The 21,313-nt window shown below is 49.8% G+C and overlaps 1 protein-coding gene across 1 annotated transcript; it reads left to right on the forward strand.

Annotated features, from left to right (window-relative positions):
* Positions 1-539: 539 nt before the first annotated feature.
* MOB3C (MOB kinase activator 3C) lies at positions 540-14,950 on the forward strand. Its single transcript, XM_010086369.1, has 3 exons — positions 540-957; positions 10,539-10,741; positions 14,921-14,950. Exons 1-3 carry the CDS (start codon positions 540-542, stop codon positions 14,948-14,950), a joined length of 651 nt encoding a protein of 216 aa, XP_010084671.1.
* The last annotated feature ends 6,363 nt before the right edge of the window (positions 14,951-21,313 follow it).

A 21,313-nucleotide genomic window follows, 5' to 3' on the forward strand; every position in this document is an offset into this window, starting at 1 on the left:
TCGCCAGCCACCGCGGCAGGGTCGAGGGTTATTTTGTACTGAGAAATCCCTGGGAAAGAGACGCTTCCCCTTTGCTGGAAGATGAAAGGGCCACCAGGTTGGGACCTTGCGGTCTGGTGAGCTCCACTGATATTGTGGCTTTCACTTTACTGCAGCAGTTACTGATAAAAACCCCAGGGGCAAGAGGCTGGCTGGAGACGGGGGAGGGAGGGAGGAAGGGCCCTGGCTGCCATCGAGCCTTGCATGGGGCACATGTGGCAGCACTCGTCCACTCCAGTGCTGGGAGCTGCCATGTGAGGTGGGTGTGGAGCAGCCAGGAGCTCCCCCAACTCTCTGTCACCATGTGCTGCTGCAGCAGCAGGGCCAGTCAGCATCCTGGTGCAGATTCATCCCTGCGAGCATGCGCACACATCCAGTTGCCTTCAGAGGTGACTGAAATTTCTCTTTCTTCTCCCAGAAACCTCTACCACTGAAGACCCCAACCCTGGGTTTCACGTTGTGCCGAGCCTCTGCCCTCACCCTGGCCATCCTTGCCCGTGATGGCGTTGTGTCTCAAGCAAGTCTTCAACAAAGACAAGACTTTCCGTCCCCGAAAGAAGTTTGAGCCAGGCACCCAGCGCTTCGAGCTGTACAAGAAGGCGCAGGCTTCCCTCAAGTCTGGGCTGGACCTGAAAGCGGTGGTGCAGCTGCCTCCTGGCGAGAGCATCAATGACTGGATCGCCGTGCACGTGGTGGACTTCTTCAACCGCATCAACCTCATCTACGGCACCATGTCAGAGTACTGCACGGAAAGGAGCTGCCCCATCATGTCTGGCGGACTCAAGTATGAGTACAGGTGGCAGGACGATAGCAAATACAAGAAGCCGACCAAGCTGTCGGCTCCACAGTACATGTGTATGCTGATGGACTGGATCGAGATGCTCATTAACAATGAGGACATCTTCCCCACCAGGATAGGTGAGTGTGCCCTGGTTCTTCACGAGAACGCTGGGGTTGTAACTGGGTTCCCAAGCCACTGGTGCACCTCAGGGTTGGTATTACCAAACTTTGCGATCCCAAGGACTGTGGCCTTTACCATTCCAGGTGTTCCTCAGTGTCTGTCCCACATCGCTTTGCTGCAAGTTGGGATTCCTTTTCCTGCTCCTAGGGATGTGGAAAACAATGTTCTCCTCTTCTGTGCTTGAACTTTTTCCAAGAATTCTGTGCTTGTGAGAAATGATGGCTGGTAGGTCACCAGCTTCCTTGCCCTTCCTCAAGGAGCTGAGCCACAGAGCTGATTAGAGGTGGTCATCACATCTCTGCAGTGCGCTCTTCTCTTGACTAACCAACTCCATTTCTTTCTGGTTTTCCAGGTAGGTTCACGGTCCCAAGCTCTAACCCTCATCCCACCTTGCTGCTTCACTTCTCAGCTCCTCTCCATCTCTGCTAATTCATCTCAGCCCTGATTACACATCACATCTTGATATTTCGCTGAGGCATCTCCTGAGCAGAGATGCTTGTCCTCAGGATCTGGCCTTTCCAGCTGCCAACCCAAGGGTGTATGATGCATCCCTTCAAAAAATTTGGCCTTAGAAGCTTGCAGCAGCTGCCAAAGGCAACACAGCTTGCAAACTAACCCCTCTGCTGCTGACCTGCACCACTTGGCAGCTGCCAGGGCCGATATTAGCCCTGCTAGGTCTAATATCTGCTTTCTTGTCTTTTGGGGAGATGAATTCAAGGGTTGGAGCTGATGCGTTGGCTGGTGGGGCTCAGGTCCTGCCTTGGAGCTATTTCTTTTCAGGTGAAACACAAATCTGCTTGAATATAATTTAAAGAGCTTCAGGGGGAAAGGCATGGCTTTGCAAGTCTGCTTGACCTTTTCTGTTTTTCCAAGCAGAACAGCTGACAGACCTGTATGAAATCTGTGCAGTTTAGGCTCAGGATTTTCATTAATACGCTGGGAAATATTGAAGAAAATGGTCTGTGTGGGTTTACTGACTGCTACTAATTGCTGTAGCTGTTTGGCTGTGCTGCAGTATCTAGTTGTATGTCATTTTGTGAAAGTCTCTAGCCCTTGGAGGCTCGGAGGGGTCGTGGCTCCCTGCAAGCAGAAGGGCAGTGGTGCCAAACTCTTAGTTTTAGCTTTCTGGGATGGGGTGATCCCCCAGACCTCTGGTCTGACCAAGCTGCACCAGCTTTGCCTGGGGTTAGGCTGGTACAACTCCCCATCCAGGTGTTTCTTTATCTTTCTCCATCACCCGAAGCCAAGAGCTGCAGGCAATCGCTGCCTGCTTCCCCTCTCCGGTGGCGTGGGGCAGGCAGGGCAGCACAGTGCCAGAGGACAGGCAGATGGGGGGCCTTTGGGACACACTGGGGAGCCAGCCCCCAGGATTCACCAGGGATTCGCCTTTGATGCGAAACGGAGTCGTCTCTCCCTCATGGGCTCCACACATCCCAGCGGACAGGAGGGGCTGACAGTGTCAGTGCAGGATGCTCTGTGGCAGCAGCCCCAGCTCTGCCTGGGACAGTAAAGTCCCTGTTCATTCCGGCTACAGCTGGGCACAGGTTCGCTGCTGCCAAGGGGCGAAACGGCAGCCATGGGGTGCAGCCTGGGTCCTCCTGTTCCCAAGGTGGCTTGTTCCCAAGGAGAAGCTCCCAGTGCCATTAAAAGCAGGGGTGTGGATGTGGATTTACTCTGTTTGCCCTATAGCCAGGAAGGAGAGTCTCCTGGTCTGATTTAATGCCTGGCAGGTGGGATTTGGGATGTGATGCTGCTTGAAAGCTGCCCTGGGGAGTCAGGGCTATGGGGGGTGTTAACACTGCAGAAAGCAAGCAGCCATGGAGGGATGCTCCCTCTGAGGCACAACAGCCAAGCACAGTTGTTGGCCCTGCTGGTTTTCACCTCGTTTCTGGCACTTCTCCCTCCTGATGTGGGGAGGGATGGTTAGTGCCTCTGGTTTCCACTTCTCCTTTCATTTTGGTGTGGGGGCAGTTCTGGGTGACACCCGGGCTGGCTGCAGGCAGTCATGGGGCAAACCCATTTTTTTCTCCTCCAGAGCTGTTCCTGGGTCCCTCTTCCAAGACCTTTTCTTGAGGGGGCAGGGGGGGACACCGTCATGTCCCTGAGTGACTTCAGTCCCTTGCTGGTGTGTCTTGGTGCTTTTGGCCTCCCACAAGTAAAAGGGAACTTAGCCTGAGATTGCACTTTGAAGTGCATGACAGGCTGTCGTGGGAGGCAGGGGGAGGAGGGAGGCGGTGACAGTTTGTTGTTCAGTGTGTCCCCAATTAACTGCCTTTCACTGGCCTGCCTTGTGCGCCGGGTAATTGCTCGGCAGCTTTGGCATTTCAGAAGATGGGGATGTTTGGGTGAAGGGAAATGTCACATCCGCCCGTTCCTGACGGCTGCTCCTCGTCACCACACCGGATGACGTGGGAGGCTGCGGGATGCACAGCGGGGAGGGATTGTGGAGCTCGGGGACAGCGGCCAGGGTGAGCAAACAGAGATGCTCAGCCTCCTTCCGAAAGAGCCAGCCCCTTGGGAAGAGACTCAGGACAAGGGGAATAAGGCACTGAGAGGACACAGGGGAGGTGTGATCTGTTTTAAGAAGGGGAAAGGAGTCTGATGAGGTGATGGGGGGAAATAATAGATTTCATACTTTGGAGTCGCGGTGAGGATTTTCAATATTAGCAGCAGAGATGGGATTTAGCATGAAGGTTTGTTCTGCTCCTGCTTGTACCAGAGAGGTCCCGTGGCACAGCTGACCGCCGTCTCAGAGGGTGTTTCACGAGCTGCGTGCATCTCGGCTTTCCCTCCTGGCCCCTCTTTGCGTGTGCAATAACTGTCCCAGCACACAGATTTCCCTGGCTACGGCCACCCAACTGCAGACAAAACAAACTTTTTATTTTTCTTATTTTAGAAACAGCAAGTGTTCCCCAAATTTGCTAACGCTGCCTGAGGCTAACCTCAGCATCCTTCTCCATCCAAAAGCTGCAAAGCAGCACATGATTCATTGGGGCTTGCTCACAGCTGTCCTGACAGTGAAGGGGGAGGTATTTCATGGGTCAGAGAGGGGAAATCCTTCACCCTGGGCTGAGAGGCTCAGCTGGAAATGAGCAGAGATGGTTCACTGGCTTTGTGGGCTCACAGGGTCCTTTGGCATCACAAGGGAGACCTTGGCTGGGATAAATGGGCACAACTCCAGTGAGCTGAGCAGAGCTGGGATGATTTGCAGCACTAAACATCTGGTCCTTCAGCATGTGTCAGAGGTGGGAGGGGAGCAGAGCGATGCGGGTGACAAATACTTTCTGTTCAGCCCAGCCGCTTGTGCCAGCAAGGCCGGAGGGCAGCTGACATCCGAAATGGCAGCAAGGGAGCCCGACTCCAGCAGACAGCTTGTGACCTGGCAGAGCTAACCAGCAGGACCGCAGCCCTCGGACGGCACGCTTGCACTGGTAGAAAATCCCTAGAGTGGTTTGATGGGGCTGGGGAGGCTGCCAAACCCTCTGCATTCCACAGCAAGGGAGATACTGCATCTTCCCCATCCCCAGGGAAATCCTCCTGCAGGGATCGGTCCCACTCAAATGCTTATACAGCATTTGCTGTATAATCCTTCCTCTGGAGCGGAAACCTGTTTGTCTGCTGGTCAAGATGAGGCAAATCCCTGCATGGGGTGAGCTCTGCCAACCTGATTGCTATAAATCTACAGCAGCAGCAGCTTTCCCAGACGACCCGTATCAGTTTGCATGTGCTAGCACTGTTTCCACTCTTCCAACCAGTGTAGCTGTCCTGAAAAATACATTTAGATGGAGAATAAGCATTGTTCCCATGCAGGGAGAAGAATAAATGATTCTACAGGTGTATCTTTACCAGCTGGTAAAACTATATCAATAGATTTATTCAGTGAGTGGCCACATGAACAAATTACCACCTGGAAAATACGGGCTCCTCCCAGTAATCGCTCTGCCCTGTGGTGCCTGGTTTGAGGGAGCTGCTGCTGGGGAGGAGGGTTGGGCGGATGGGGTTTGTGGGGCCCGTGGCAGTCGGCTGTGTCTGCGCTGGCCAGCCCAGCATCAGGGTGTTGCTGCAGAAGGCCAGGCGTCCTACATCAGCACCATCGTGGCTGCTGAAACCTCTCCGTTATGAGATCAGTGCAGACGCAGGGTTTGGGCGAGACCCAGCGCCGGAAACACCCCGCGCTCTGTGCCAAATGTGCCTGCAGCTCTAAAGAGCGGCAGGCACAGGAGATTCTGGAACAGTTCTTGGAAAGCTTTTCAAAGCTCAAGCTCTGTCTTTCAAGTGTGGTCCCAAAACAATTATAAAAAACAGAGAAACCTTGGTGCGAAATTATCCGATCCTTTCTCCCCATAACAACAGGACAAAACTGTTCAGAATTCAGCTAATTATTGCCGTTCTCTCAGCTGGCTATTTTTGAAATGATTTGTCCTTTATTTCTCTGCCTATTTTCTTCCAAAACTAACACCATACCAGCTTGCAGCTGCCATCACACCATTAGTTTTAAATGGGGCTTTAAAGACTTATTTTTAGGAAAAAATGAATCACTGAACGCCACGGTGGCCAAAATGGAATTGAGAAATAATAACAACAACAATAATTCATCATGTAGTTCATCGAATTACTGCTTTTGCAGAGGAAAAAAATACAATTGCCCAGAAGCAAAATAGCTTCCCAGTACTGATTCATCACGAAAAAATTAAATTGGCTGGAGCACGAGGGTTAGGGCCGGGAGAGGTGGCAGGAGAGATCCAAGAGCCACTCGCAGTCCCTTACTGTAAGTGCAGGCGCTTTGTTACCTCTCATTTTCTTTTCCTTTTACACGTGGTCCCACATGGTTTCCTTATGTTTTGAAGCAATCGGCACAGAGTGGGGAAAACAGATTTCTCAGAGCATTAAATCACATCTCGGGGTTTTCAAGCAAAACATCCAAGAGAAACCGAAGGTGCTAATTCATTTCAGGGTTGTGAATCACGCTGCTTGCCAGCACCCTGTCTGCAGTGAAGACAGTGAAATTGTACTGGCTGTACTTACAGCTTTTGCCCTGGCTTGGAGCATGGGTAAGGTTCTCCCTTTTCCACTGCCGTGGATGTGACAGGCGATACTCCCAGCTGCCAGCTGTCTGGTCTGTGTGCAGTGTCTGAGTAGCGCATGCCTGTGATCATGGGTGGAGGAGAAGAGCTGATCTTGTCTATAAATCTTTTTACCAGCGTCTGAGCAAGCTCACATTGCAACCTGTGGTCCCCTCCTCATCACTCATCAAGCAAGAAGAGTCAGAGGGGGGCTACTGCCTGCCAGATTGTGAGCTTGCTGCTGCTTTCTCCAAGGTTGCTGGATGGTGAACATCAGTGAATTCAATGTGAGGGTAATTTCAGTGCCTTTAAATCAGCCCAGGTGGGTTTTGTGCTGTTCTGCTGTCCCTTGGGGCAGCTGGGACCAGCACCAGTGGGATGCACTGGGATGGCGTTACTGGGTCCCTGAATGTGTGTAGGGATAGGGAGGGTGAAGTGGACCCAAGCAGCATCACCCTGCCAGTGTGGTTTGTCAAAACTGGGGGCTCTATCCTGACTTTGCCCCAGTCTGCTACACTTCTGCTAACAGGTCATCTCAGCCATGCACAGTCAGTCCCACCAGCCTCATCCCTTCATCTTGTCAAGCTACTCCTGCTGGTTTGTGCCACCACGTACCACCTCCACAATGGAGGAAGTCCCTCAAGCAAGGGCCACCACTGTCCCACTCCCAAGTGCTGCTTATTGACACACTGGCCACTACCAAGGTCTCTCTGCTGCCAGCTGTAACACTGATCTGCCCGGCCCAGCCTGGCAGGGAGGTGGGAGCCATGAGGGGAGCAGCCTGGCACCCTCCACGCTTGGGGAATGGGCCCCACCGCTCCCCGTTTGCTGTCACCGTGACCCCTCCTAGCAACCAGGACAGCTCCGATGTGAATATATGGGGCTCTGGCTGCTCAGTTTAAAGCTAAAATCTGCAAGAGCAGGATAGATGCATGGCCAGTGGCAAGATCCCTGTCCGAGGGCTTTCCCCTTGGTGGGATGTGCTGGCTGCTGTGTCCCCTCGCGTGCTGGAGAGGATGTCACATGCCTGGTCCTCTGGACACCTGCTGCGCCAGCAGCCGTGACCCAGGGCAAACCGTATTTATGCCAGATCTTTCTGCTGCTCTCCTGGGTTGGTCAGATGGAGCTTTTACTGGTGAGCCCTTTCCTTTCAGCTCTGGGCGAGGGGATGGGGAATTCCTCCAGCTCCTCACCAGTGTGCCCAGTGCTGCTGGGGCTGCTGTGGGTTGCTTTCCAAGTCGCTGGAGATCAGCAGTTAGGCATGATTGCTGCTGGCAGAGGCAACCCGCTTATCTGATAACTGCCCCACTTCCTTCCCACGAGGAAGCGCCTTGATCAACTGGTGCAGGCGCCTGTGCCAGATGCAGGGTCCAGCTGAGCATCCGTAGCCTGAGGCACAGCCATGGCTGCAGCACAGGGAGTGGAAGCAGGACCTGATGGCCCCGGGTTGTGCCCTGTGCTGCTGGGGCTGCCCCTGCCTCCCTGGGCATGTGCGGGAGTGATGTGGGGAGAAGGAACCAGAGCCAGAGCCCAGGGATCCCTGGACCCAAAGGACCACAGTGGGTGGTGGTGTCATGACATGGCAGAGTGAGGGGTGACCTGCAGAAGTCCGTTGGTGACAGCCAGCTGCCACTACAGCCTGGCCATATCTGGAGGGGATGGCCACACACTGACACCTTGTGATGGACACCAAGAAGAGCAGCCCAGCTTCACCTTCCAGGAGCTGCTGCTGCTGTTGGGTTCATGTGAAAGCACAGTGGTGGGGTAGCCCAGAAGGGTACTTGTAGGTGCTGGTAGCTTGATGATTTCTTTCCAGGTATCATTAGGTATAGGATATCTCAGCAGCTCCCGGAGTTGGTGAGGGCCACGAGATTTGGACTAGGTGACCTCTAAAGGTTCCTTCCAACCCAAACTGCTCTGTGATTCATGCTAAATCTCTGTTCCCTGATGCAAGAGCTGCTTTTGGAGATACCAGGAGGTAGCTGGTATCTCCAAAGCTCCCCTCTAAGTCTCTCAGCCGCCAGCGTGTCCATGAAGACTTGCTGGTAACTGATTTATAGGACAAGACAGTTCCTGGCTAAGCTCAGGACAAAAGCAGTAGAAAGACACTTGTCACCATCTGCCAGCTCTGGAGGTGGCTCATCTAACAGCAGTATCTGGACCATACATGCTATCAGCCCTGGGAGCCTGAGATCCTTTTGGTCTGATGTTTGCTGTCTGATCTTATTTCTTTCTGAGCTCAGGATGGGGTTGAGGTTTGATGCTTTCCTTCAGTATCACACTTCCCAGTTTGGCAATAAACTCCTGGTGGCTGGTCAGGTCTGATTTCTTCCTTGTTGCCTGCTTTGACCCGAGGAGGCACTAGGCAAGTGGGTTGGGTGACATGCTGGAGGCAGCTGATGTGTTGCTGTCTACCTGCTGGTACCTTGCTGAGTTCCCGGCAGCGACTGCTCGCCTCTGGTCCCAGGGAGACAGGCTGTTCAGAACAGTGTGTATTCCCCAGCCGGGGCCTGGCAATGCGTGCTCATCAGAAATTCCTTGCTGTGATGAATTTTTCTTTATTAAAAATAATTGTTTCTTGACTGGTTCTTCAAAGCTGGTCTGCAGGGGCCACCCTAATGGCATGTCTGAGTCCCTAGCTGGTGATTACAGCTTTTATTTGCTCAGCAAATTCTCGCTCAGTGGAAAAAGCTCAAATGAAGCCATTGATAAAGCACCGTGTCCCTCCTGACCACAGGGAAACCTGGAGATGTCTCTCTGATCCCTGCCCTTAGCAGACTGGCAGGCAAGCCGATCTCTGCAGTCAAGGGTCCAGGGCAGAAGCAGATCTCCAGTACCACCTCTAAGCTGCTGGCATGGGGAGAGCCTGGTGGTACTTTGCTAGATGCGAACGCCTTTCCAAGAAAGCCCTGACGAGATCTGCCAGAGCTGGCAGCGAAACCACGCCGAGGTCCTTGCTGCAGGAGCAGCCCTGGGGCTGCAGCATGCTCAGGGTTATGCCAAGCAGCGGCTGTGAATCAGTCTCAAAACCACCTCTCGTGTTCGTGTGACGCTGAGCAGAGATAGGTGTCCTCCTCCGAGTGGCAGCTGGACCATCCACCCATGGCACGAGCACTCGTGCTTCTGCCCTGCCTGCAGCACCCACACTGTGCATGGAGCAAAGTGAGACTGGGCTGGGCTGAGAGGGACTCTGGTTTAGACCAGAGATCATTTTATATTACGAGTTCTGTGATACTGAACCCAGCACCCGCCGAACCCTGGGCATTGAAAACACAGGTTCCACGTGTGATGTTGAAGGGCCAGAAACTTTGTGTTTGCCACCCACAGAGAAGAGGCGCATGGCACTGCTGCTGGGAAACAAATCTGCCGGGAGCCTTTGGGAAAAACAGTTTAATTGCCTAGTGAGTCTGATGAGAAAATTACCATTTTTAATTTTTTTAGCTAACAGATTTGCTGATGCTTTCCACAGCACAAAGTGTGTGAGCTGGCCATGGTTGAGCAGAGATTATTTGGAAAGACTTTTAAGAGGTTATGTGCTGCATTAGTAAGAAGCTAAGGGAGGAGGCTGGTACAACCGTGGGAAGGGAGCTTTTTGTTTTGTTCTTTGCAAATTTGCATTGAATTGCTCAGGGGAGAGGAAGAAGCCTCAGGAAAACAAATTCCAGTTGTTTCATTTTCCTCCTCCCAAAAAATATGTTTGGGGTTTCAAAGCCATGCTTCCTTTAGAGATTTACCCCAGGGTTGCTGACACTGATTGTATCACACCTCTGAGATTTTCACTGTGATAGCAGTGCATTTAGACAAGGGAGGAAATGTAGAATATGAAATTGTGTCCTTGTGTGGGACCAGGTGCAATGAAATTACAACCTAAGCATCATTGAGATCGGCAATTTTCTTCCTGTTTTAATGAGATATATGTTTGAAACAAGGATCAGGAAAAAAGGTAGAAACCCCACCTCTTTCTGTTGATGCATCAGAAGTGATCTTTGAGGGTGTGTGGAGGAAGATGAAACATGGTTTTGATGAAGAGGACCAGGGAAGGTATCTTTTCCACTGGGAGGAGGTTTAGTTTTGTTCATGGACTTGGGCAAATACAATTTGACTTACACTGTGCCTGCACAGGCTTGTAGGGGAAAAGCGGGGAGAGAGGGCAGAAGGATCCTCTGCCAGATTTTTCTGGATAGAGCCAGGTGTGGAGAGATGCAGTCTCCTCTGCTGCATGAGAAATTTTCTCTCCTAGGGCAACTCCCTAAATCCTCAGCCCATGCCTGTGTGAAATTGCTAGTTGGGCAATGAGGAAGTAGGTGGGGAGGCTGGATGTCACGTTTCCCCGGTGTAGCTGGCACTCTGACATTAGCCAAGGGAGTCCTTCCTCATCATCCATGACTGCCTGTTAAGCATGACAGAGACATTTAAATGCTAGCTGATTTTTTTTTTAATGATCAAATGGCTTCAAAGTTCCTTCTGCTTTGCAGGTGTTCCCTTCCCCAAGCAGTTCCAGCAAGTTTGCACTAAGATCCTCACCCGCCTCTTCCGTGTCTTTGTCCACGTCTACATCCACCACTTTGACAGCATCATCAACATGGGCGCTGAGGCACACGTCAACACCTGCTACAAGCACTTTTACTACTTCATCAGGGAGTTCAGCCTCGTTGACCATCGGGAGCTGGAGCCTTTGGTAAGGATGCCCCAGAGGTGGGGAGGTGAAGGGGGCGAGAGTGGCATGGGCTGAACACAGCACTGGTGGATTCAGGTGGGGGTAGACTCTGAGCAGCGCAGTCACACTCTCTGGACTCTTACAGCCACCCTACCTCAGGAGCACACCCATGTTGTCTGTCCTGTAACCATCAGCCTTAGTGCTCTGAGAGAGAACTTCCCAGCAGCACTGAGGAAACCCTTTACCCTTCGAAAACCCTCCTGAAACTTTGCCTCTGCTGCCATGGCTATGAACTGCTCTTCAGCATCCTCAGGACCACCCTAACACAGTGTCCCTCTGTACTCTCTTGGTAGCTCTAATGCAATTTGCACATCCAAGTGTTTCCAGCCAGTTGTGTCCACATGGCTTCAGGGGTCAGATTTGAGCCCAAGTCTCCTCTCTACAGTCTTGAGTTTTCCTATTAGTGGCCTAAGGTCCCTGCTCAAGATCCTAGTGTGAATGAGGCTGCAGGAGGGCAAGCCCCAGCAGGACACACGGCTCCAGACAACAGCTACAGAGGCCAAGCTGGAGCGGCCTCGCTGGAGCTCCAAATTTCTCTGCAGTCTCCCTTGGGAAGCAATTAGTCAGGCAGAGAGTGAGAGTCCTTGAGAACAGCAGGACTGGTGGGAAGCAGAGGCCAGACAGTCCAGGCACATAAACTAGAAAATGCACATAGTTTTGTAAGGGAAATAAGTGTGTCACAGGCAAGGTTGAGGGTGGGCTGACCTAGGGAGGACATGTTGCAATGGGGAGAAGAAATAATAGGGAACTCAGTAATTAGCACGCTGTGATAAGGGCTGGGTTGCAGAAAAGGCTGTATCCAGCGGCAGAGAGCCTGGGAAGACCAAGAGGATTGAATTCCAGAGAGGTAAAGAGCTGAGAAAAGTCCCAGCAAATACATTTAGGAGTATCTGGGGGAGGAGAGCCCCTGCCCCTACATGCTAAGTGCTTTACTCCTTCTCTGCTTTCATTTGTCTCTGTCAAGTTGCTGCCTGTCTTTTCTGATGGTGATTTAGGGGGATAAAGATGATGATCTAATCAGGGGAGACTTGAATGACAACAGCATCTACATTAATTATTTAGCAGAGTTTGACTGTGACCTGTATTATCACAGTGGCCCTCAGCTCCAGAAAAATGGCAGCTCAGCATCACTCTGTCCCCTGTTAGTCTTCTGTAACACCGCTCCTCATGACAAACTTCTTTAGCATTGATATACAGCCCATCATGGTGTCATCTCCTTTGATGCTAATGTAAATAATTAGCGCCTAATAGCTAAAGCAGAGGCTGACATTGCTATATGGGCTTTCAACGCCAGTGACTCACATGCAACTTGAGATGATTTGTGGGTCTGGATGAATCTAAGACGAATAGATTTTCCCACGTGATGCAACCAGGGTTAAACTACAAGGAGATGAGACACACTTGCCTCTGGTCTACCTGTGTCTCATTTCTTGGTGTGCCCATTGCCTGGCATCCAAGCCCCAAGGAGACTCAACCACATGGGGGACCTCCCTCCCTCGGGCGAGGACTTGCTGTAGGCGGGTATGAGAGTGTCCTACAAGCAGAGGAGAGCTGTGTTCAGGATGCAGTGCTGAGATGAGGAGGGAGGGACAAGTTGCTGCAGCTTATGAAAAGCTTTCAAAACCCAAAAGTGGTCCTTCTGGCCGTGCTGTTCTGCAGCTTGATGCTGTCATCAGCCCCAAAGTCTGCATGGGTTAGGATTGATGCAGTAGCTTCCAGTAGTAGGAAGTTTCTTCATGTGGGTGCCAGGGTCTTTCTAATGAGCCTCCAGTTCATTGTGCTGCAGAGCATGTGGGGAGCCTGGTGTTCATGCTGTTCTGGCTTTGCTTCAGCAGCAGTTGTAAAGATGCACAAATAGTAACATCCAACCTCTGCAGCACTTTACACTTGACCTCAGTCTACTTTCCTTTGGCTAATTACTCTCTCCAGCCCAGGGCAGAGCAGCAGTGGCTTGCTTCACTCATTCCCCTTCTCGCTGGTCTGCACCATAGCTGTTGTCCTATTCCTAAGTGTTTTTAAGTCCTGAAGGATTCATCAGCTGGTTTGACACTTAAGGAAGGACAGACACTGTGTTGCATCTGCCTTCATTTTAGGCTAAGACTGCAGAGTTTAGTTTTAGCAAGTTCTCAAGGTTTGTGGAAAGTCGATAATCCCTCAATAGGGATGAGATGAACTGTCCTTGAGAGGTTCAGTCTCTCTTGACTGTCTCATGAGTCCAGACAACTGTCCTAACCTTGCATTTGCCCGGCCAGAGTTGGTCCACAGGAATCCCATGACAGAGGAGACTCCTGCCTGCAGAGGTGCCTGTTTCCTGCATGTGACTATGGAAGGCCACCAAGCATGTGGAGGGAGCACATCTAGAGCAGGACAGCAGGACTGAGTGCTGTGTTATGGTTGGAGCTTTCCAGATGCAGGCTTTCTACTGAGGAGCCTGTTTTCAGATTAAGGAGTAAGAAGAAAGAAAAAACCAGCACCTTCCCAGCCATAAAGTGTCCTGTTAGGCCCCAATAACTTAGAAAAATGACAGGGATTGTGGGATGAAATGGTTGCTGAGCCTACCTCTGTCTGAATCTGCCTTTGATGCCTCAGTTTCCCTTTTGTCAAGCTTCTTTGGGATATGATTTCTCAGCAGCAAATATTGGGAGCCGAGAATGAGATAGATCCTTTGTACAGGCAGAACTAGCAAAAGGCAGTGATTCACTCTCTTAACAAATCAAGAAATAAGGGGGCAGAGAAAAGCCGTGCACTTCCTTCCGTGACAAGGGCAGGTCACGGCGCTGGGCAGCAGCACTAGCAGAGGTCCAGCTGGTTATGTACTAAGGCAGAGCTGTGGGGATTTCCAGAGTGTGATGAATGCCTTGGACATTTGGGGCCAGCCTGTGGAACTCGCAGGCGTCTTGGCAGTCCACTGGCCACTCCAACCCATCCCATTCAAGGCTGCTTTTGTGCGTGGTGCTGTGCTAATGGGGTGGGCTGGATGCTGTTGCAAGAGGAAGTTCACAGTCTTCTCGCCGCCCTCTTCTTTCTCCTTCCAAGATGTTTGCAAGCACTTCCCATTTGCAATGTGATTTTGTGGCAGAACGTTGGCTTTTCATTTGATGGCAGGGTTCTGTGCTCAAGTGATTTTGCATGTTACTCCTACAAAGAAGCTCTCTCTTCGCTACTCTCCCCCCATGGATTTTAAAAACAAAACTCTCAAGCACTGAAGAGCTGAGATTGCAGCTTCTGTCCCTTTTGGTTATATCACTAAAGGGCCTTTTATAGGGCTACTCAAAGGTCATCCTACCTTCCTAGTTCTCTTTTCAGAGTTGCATCCTTTCTTCTCCACAGACCAGTCCTACTTCAGATCTATCCTGGGAGTACATTTCAATGTGCAAACCTTTCTCTGGGGGTCTGTGCACACACACAGATTCACAAGCCATGAACTTGATGAGCCACAGAGAATCACAAACTTCCCTCGCTGCAGCAATGTACCTGATTTGCAAGCTATTAACTGAGCTCCTTAAGGCAATGACAAATACCATCTTCACCAGCTGAAAGCTGGGCACCTTCCTAGTGCAGCTGGCATGGTGCCACCCTGGCTACAGAAAACAGTCTGTTAGCCTAAACAGAGATCACTCTCACCGGAGGTTAGCCATGGCCCTCTGTTATTAGCACTCATTTGCATCGCAGCATGACCATGGGATCCCTTGCCAAAACCACAGGTCCTTTGGCTGAGCTGTTGTCACCTCCCGGAGCGAAAGCCAGGAGCAGCTCCGTGTCCCATCTCCCTGGGCAGCTGAAAACAGAGGCTCCGAGAGTGGCACCGCCTTGTCTGTCTGCTCCGCGGCCAAGCCAGGAGCAGGACCTGTATCTTTCAACATCTCAGCCAATGCTCTTTCCTTGGACTGCTCTCAAAGCTAGGGCACAGCCAAAATAACCTTGTGCCACAGAGACCGAGGAGGATGCCAGGCAGGAGCTGCTGGGGCAGAGCATTCCCAGGGGGGCTGGCATGGGAAACAGAGAAACACTCCCCGAGACTCCCACAGTCGCTTCCTTGCATGGTTTTTGGACACCTACCAAACTGCCTGACACGTCACTCTACTCAAACCTGTCTTTTACACTTACTGTTTATTTCTTTTCTCTCCCCCTTCAATGCAGAAAGAAATGACAGAACGAATTTGCCACTGAAGCATTTTGGCAGGTGAACTCCACTGGCTCATTTGGAGACTGGTGGGACAAGACACCAGTGACGGGAGACCTCTTCCCAAGGACTCGCTCTGGGCAGTTCAACTCCGTGAACTATGAACACTGCAGAAGAGCCTCCTTGGGCCAGGGCCAAACCCTAACCTTGACAAACATCTCTGGACAGATTTTTTTTTTTTTTTTGATAGATCCCAGTCTCTGTTGTATGGCTCCTGTCTTAGAAAGCCACTGACTTACTGGCAAATGAGGCAAGTATGGTTGACTTTTGCACACTCTGATTTCTAAGATCCAATCCCACATCTGATAACATCCCTTCAGCTACCTTTCCTCTTGTTTTGTCATCAGCTACACTGATCTCTAAATGTTTTATTAGTGATTCCTGCCCTGTGAGCAAGTGTGTGACCTTGGCTACCGAGTAACGCCCATTACCTTTCCCCCATGCAGTGGGTTTGTGGTAACATCTGAGATCAGCTCTGCAAAGCTGGTGATGTTTGATCCCAGCTGCCTCATGTGGTTAGTTGCTGATGTACCATTTTTAACCATCAGCGATGCATGTCTCTCCTTCTGCCCTAATTCATGCTTTTCCTTTTCCCTGCAAGGGGTTTTTCACGCTTGGCAGAGGGGACTTCATGATGTTCTAAGAGGCAGCCAACACTGCTTGAACTAATGGCAAGGTGGTCCCAAGACAGAGGAGGTGAACTGGGCCACTCTTCAGTGTGATCAGCACAGTACACCTGAGAAAGACTCAGAAAGTGGTGGAAAGAAACTGTTGCCAGAAAACAGCATTTTCAAGATGTTGGCATTTCCTGACATGTAGCTTTGGCTCAAGAGCAGCAGATGCTGGGTGTAGAAATTGTTGTTTTTCCATTCTCCAACCCTACAGCATAGTAAATCAGGTGGAGAAGGGCTTTAAGAGACATGTAATCTACCCTGTTCTTCCAAAAAGGCAAAGTCAGTCCTTCTTAAACTTTTCTGAAAGCATACTATTGCTCCCTAGTCTGTGCCATTACTCTCCTGAAAGGTATCATGTCTCAAAATTTCTTCCCTTTCTGCTTGCAATGCCTGATAACTAGTGTTGTGTTCCCTGTGCCATTTTTCTTTTTACAAAAGGTTTTTTTTTACTGGGGTTTTTTGTGATCTAAAATCAAATTGTCTGAGCCACAGCATTGTTATGTTTGTATTTCCTGCCCTTTTTCTGGGAAAGTTTTGTATACCACACACAGCTGATATTTATAATCTGGGGTTTGCCCATTTTTGGGGTAGGGAGGGGATGTGGCTAGAAAATGTAAATATTTAGGCCAACATTAAAGTGCACAAGTGAATTTTTAGTGCTCAAAGCACTTATTTTGTTGTGAAAATCTATTTTTTTTAATCTTGTGTACCAGATGTATATTTTTACATGGAAATAAACCAGAGCAAAATGGACACAAAACCACCTGATACATCATTCCAATATTTTCTGTGTAAAATAATCAGTAAAAGTCCAAACATTTTTGTTCTGTTACTAATTAAACAAAGATTAATAAGGCTGGTGTACTTTGTTCTTCCCTGATTAATCTGTAGTAAGGCATCATGAAAAAGCACCCAGGATAACCTGAGGAGTGGCTTTCCCCTGATGGACTGATGGATCTCAATGCCATGCTGAGACCTCAGCTTGATTAATGTTGCTGGTCTGCATCTTCCCCTTGCAGACTCTTCACCAGCATCCCACCTGAAGGTATTTTTCCAGTGATACAAGGTGATGTGTTTTACTGACTGCTTTTTGCAAAGGTGTGTGGTTCCTGGGATCCACGTTCCAGCCTCTTCATATAAATCAGAGCCACAGGCACAAAATGCTGTGGTGCAGAGGCAGGAGAGGACAACAGCTCTATCGGGAGCCGTCTGCCTTCCTGAGGAGTGAGACTTGCTTGGACTGAATGCACAGGACCCTCTGGGAGCTGGTAAGGTTGGGGTTTATGGAGAAGCTGTCTCAACAGGGGGGTCTACAGGATGAACTGATAGCAGCTTACAGCTACTTCAACGTGAGGTACAAAGATGACAGAGTCAACGTCTTCTCAACAGTGGAAGACGGTGAGACAGTGATCAACAGCCACAATTTGTGGCTTGGGAAGTTCAAATTAGACAACAGAAAAAATATCCAAGTGGGTGGTGCAGCCAGTAATCAGATACTCAGGAGGAAGCATTAACCATCCTCAGTTTAACAAGATTTCGTGTAAATAATGCCCATGCACAGAAGCTTGCTTCTATTTTTGTCCTCCGTGTTGTCCTGTGGCAATGAGTTCCACTAGGTAATTATGCAGCATGCATTACAAAAGGGGAGTGTACTTTGGTTATTTTTTAAACCCATGTGTGAGGATTTTAGCCCTCCTGCTTTGGGAGTGTTTCCTATTTACCTCCTCCACACCATGGAGATCCTATAGATTCCTATGCAACAGAAGGTACTGCTTCTGAAAGATCAACCCACAGGCTCATCTCAACCAGCAATTTAAAAATTTAAAAAAGAATTCCAAAGATTTTTTTTTCTCCCTTTTCTTTTTAATCTGGTTTACCCAAGGAAACAAAGCTCATGATTGTGCTGTGCAACTGCATCTCTAGTAACTCTGGAAGCAGTCTAGGAAGAGGAGACAGGGAAATAATTCACTGCCAGAAAGGTCTTTCTGTTTCTCTCCAAGACACTGAGCTGCTCCCCTGGTCCTCATCCATCTGAGTGCCTCCCAGCCCGGAGAGTTTAATGCCTGAGCATAGCAGATATGTTTATAAAGCAGAAAGCGCTGAGATAAGTATCTAAGTAAAACTTCTTCTCCCTTCAGGAGGGTGAAGTGTGCCTACAAGGCTCCAACATCCCCAGAGCTTCAACAAACATCCCTGCACAATACAAAAGCAGGCAAAAACTCTGGGATGCATTAAATATGCACGTAGCTCTTGTTAGCTCCAGCTTCCCAAATGACTCATCTGCTCGGCTGGCTGCCAGGTGCCTGGGACTCATTTGTCTCTTTGCAAAATCCCTGGGTTCTCCTGATGAAGGGGAGATGTTCTGCTGCCAGGATTTTATATCCCTTCTCTTCAGCCACCACATCCTTTGGGACTGAACAAAAGCCTGTGGCACTGGTCACCAAGTCAGAGAGAGGCTGGCACAGGAGAGATGCTGTGCTATGCAATGTCTGCGCACGTTGGAGAATTTAAGAATGGCCTTGGATGGGGGGAAGAAAGGGCACCGTGGAACATAATGGCTCCTGTCCCAGTGCTACAGGGATGGGACATGGGGAGGGCTTGGGCTCGGCCAGTGAAGCATACTGCGTTCAGCTGGGCATAAGCAGGGGTCAAGGCTGACCTACCCTGGCAGCAGCCCCACTGGCAGCCCAGTGGGTTTGGGCCATGGGGTGGTGGGGGTTTGCTGGTCTGGGTGGCAGCTCTTGGGTTTAAGCCTGCCCATGGTGAGGCTTGACAGCCCTGGGTGAATGCTCACAATAACCGTGATACGATCTGGTCTGAGATAACTCCTCTCTTGGTGAAAGCTTGTATGTAAAATGTAAGAGAAGACTTGGGAAGACAGAAAAAGGAGTCAAGGAGAAGCTTTTGCTTCCAAGGGTTAAAAATACGTCCATGCTGGGAGATGACCATGAATCCACTCAGGATCAGGAAGGAATAAGACGGGTTAATAACACTCGATCCATTTCTTGATCACTTTCTTGGAGGTGGGCTAAGATGACAATTCTAGCAGAGAGTTTCACAACTAGAGGAAAGTGTTTCTCTTGAATGTGTGCAGCTTTCACTTTCTGGAGGCTGATGGCTTTGCTAGCGCAGCCTGGTTAGCTAGATTCCCTCATGAAGGCCAGGGATGGACAAATGACTCATACGTGTCAAGAAAACCTCGAAGCAGGAGTGTGGCATTCAGCTCCTTGCTGAAAAGAGACTCTGAGTCAGAGCTGAAATGCCAGCGGTGTGTGGGGGGACTACTGCACGTCTGCACAGATATAGAACATAGCAACAACAGATGAGGTCTCTTGCATGAGAGTCTCTTTCTGTAGAGGTGGCTGTGGTCTGCCTGCAAATTTCTTGAAGGTCTCAGTGGAACAGTGTGCCAGCCACAGGTTCCTCGGCAGCAACAAGGATAACTGGGATAGCAGTGTTCAGATGATACCCATTGGATCCTAAGTGAGTCCAGCAGCTCCATGACTGCTGCTTCTTAAGAGTATCTGGCATTTGTTCTCCCAAATTGTGTGTTTTAGTGGAAAATTTGAAGGAATTTTGGGACATTGCAGGAGCCCTGGCTTCTCTTGCAGAACAGCTGGGTCCAGGTGCTGGCTGCGGGGGTACAGGGTTGCTCCACACTCAGTAAGTGGTGGTATGCATTTAACGTCCTCCTGCTGGGAACAATAATGATGAGGGGGAGGAAAAGGATCCATATTTTCAGGATCCTTCAACTTGTATGACTCTTCTGCCTGTGTTAGGAGAAGCTTCACTGCCATTTGGGCAATCCTCCAGCAGCTATTTTATTATTAACTTTAATGAAGCTATAATAGCTGGGAGTCACCATACTGGAACAGACCTCTCCTTTGTCATTTAATATTTTACATCCACTGGGCCAGTTACCAATTGCTTTGGGCTATTCCCTTATGATCGAGTGAGGTAAGCATTCTGCCATCCATTCATGTGGCTGTCAGGTGAGCATATGTAAGAGTTGGCAGTCTTGGGGCAACTTGCTGCAGGCATCCTGGGCTGGAGGCCAGGACCAGCACCGCACTCATGGTCTCCCTCCCTTGGGTCTTACTCATCTTGCAGTTTTCTAGTAGTGCCAGGATTATCCACGCTTGTGTGCACTGGAGGCAGTAACAGCTGAGATGTAGACAAGGGCTCAGTTCCAGCCTAAGCCAGCAGGGTGGATTTGCTGGTTTTGGTAGCTATATATAAGTGGAGGCAATGTTATAGAAAGCCTCAATTTCTAATGCTGTGGCAAATATTCTGCTGTTTTGGTGACTGCTCATTTCTGAGGACCTGTTTTGTTTCAGTCTGTGGATTGCTTCTGTAACCCGTAACTGGTCTTGCTAGGAACTCAGCTAACATCTTCTCTGCGCTGGAAGCAGCAGCCCCAGCATCTTGTTTAAGTCATTCTTGCTTGACTTTGCAATCTGCTCGATATTACTGCTCTCTGATGCAAAAATAAATACCTAAGTAGAACAAGAATGCAGTGAAATGAACCTGGGATACTGCATTTGAAAATGTCACCACTCAGAAGGAAAATAATCTTCCCACTTCTGTTTCTAGCAGTTACAACAGTTTCCTTCCCAAGACACCCTTTTTGTGCTATGACTTCCAAATTCATTAAAACTCACAGACTTTCTTATATTATACTATCTTGTAACCAGCCTATAGCAATAGGAGGGTTAAAAATGCCCCTTCTCCTGCACAAGCACATAACTGGGAACCTCCCTTTTTGGTGCTGATCGTTCGTACAGCAGCACCTCTTGTGTCTAAGGAACCCAGTTCTGTAGGATGAGGATATCAACTCTCGCTTGTCCAACGGACTTCCTGAGAGCTTTGTTCATCCCTGTCCCCAAGACTTTTGTTTTATCCATGTACAAATACTGTCTAAACCTCTAGACAGTGCAGACAGATGTAGCATGCAGTGTCACAGGATGAAACTGCGGTGTCCAGAACTTTGGCCAAAGAGGCTGTTACCCATCTCAGTAACATCCTGAGGAACCTGAGGGCATGAGACATCTTAGCCCCGTTCATTTTAATAAGAATATATAATCAAAACACCACGTGTAACATCTTGTCCATGTTGCATTGGCACCACCCAAATAATCAATACCAAGTTGTAACACTTAAGTCAGACAACTTGGACACAAGTCCCCATATGTCTCCAGTGGCTGTCCAGGGGCCTGGCATTTGGGATAACACACAGCCTGTATCCCCCCTGCTCCCCTAAGCAGGACACCACAGGAAACAGACTGGAAGGATTTGTAACGGGTCCTGCTGAGTTCAGAAGAAAAGTGAGGAGCCGTTGGGGATGAAAAGCACTTTACTGCTGCTGAACAGCTGTATGGGGTAGATGGGGGAGTTCAGGGGTATGCAGTAACAGCCTCTAATGATCAGCTTGTACAGTGGACACAAGCATTTTCTGCTTGTTTCCAGCAGGTTTGGCTTCTTGGTCTCCAGCAGACCATACATCTTCCAGCTCCCATGTCACTTGGGCTTTCCATTAAACAGAGTCAATCAGGATCTCTGTCCCAGTGGGCAGTGGGGTGGCACTGTGGGAAGGTATGAGTACCCCTCATGGGTCTGGCTATAGGAAAAGCAGGTTTCAGCCTGGCATTCACATCCATATGGGCACTTCTAATGTCC

The sequence above is a fragment of the Pterocles gutturalis genome, unplaced genomic scaffold (genome assembly GCF_000699245.1).
Source record: "Pterocles gutturalis isolate BGI_N339 unplaced genomic scaffold, ASM69924v1 scaffold2826, whole genome shotgun sequence".
Lineage (NCBI taxonomy): Eukaryota > Metazoa > Chordata > Aves > Pterocliformes > Pteroclidae > Pterocles > Pterocles gutturalis.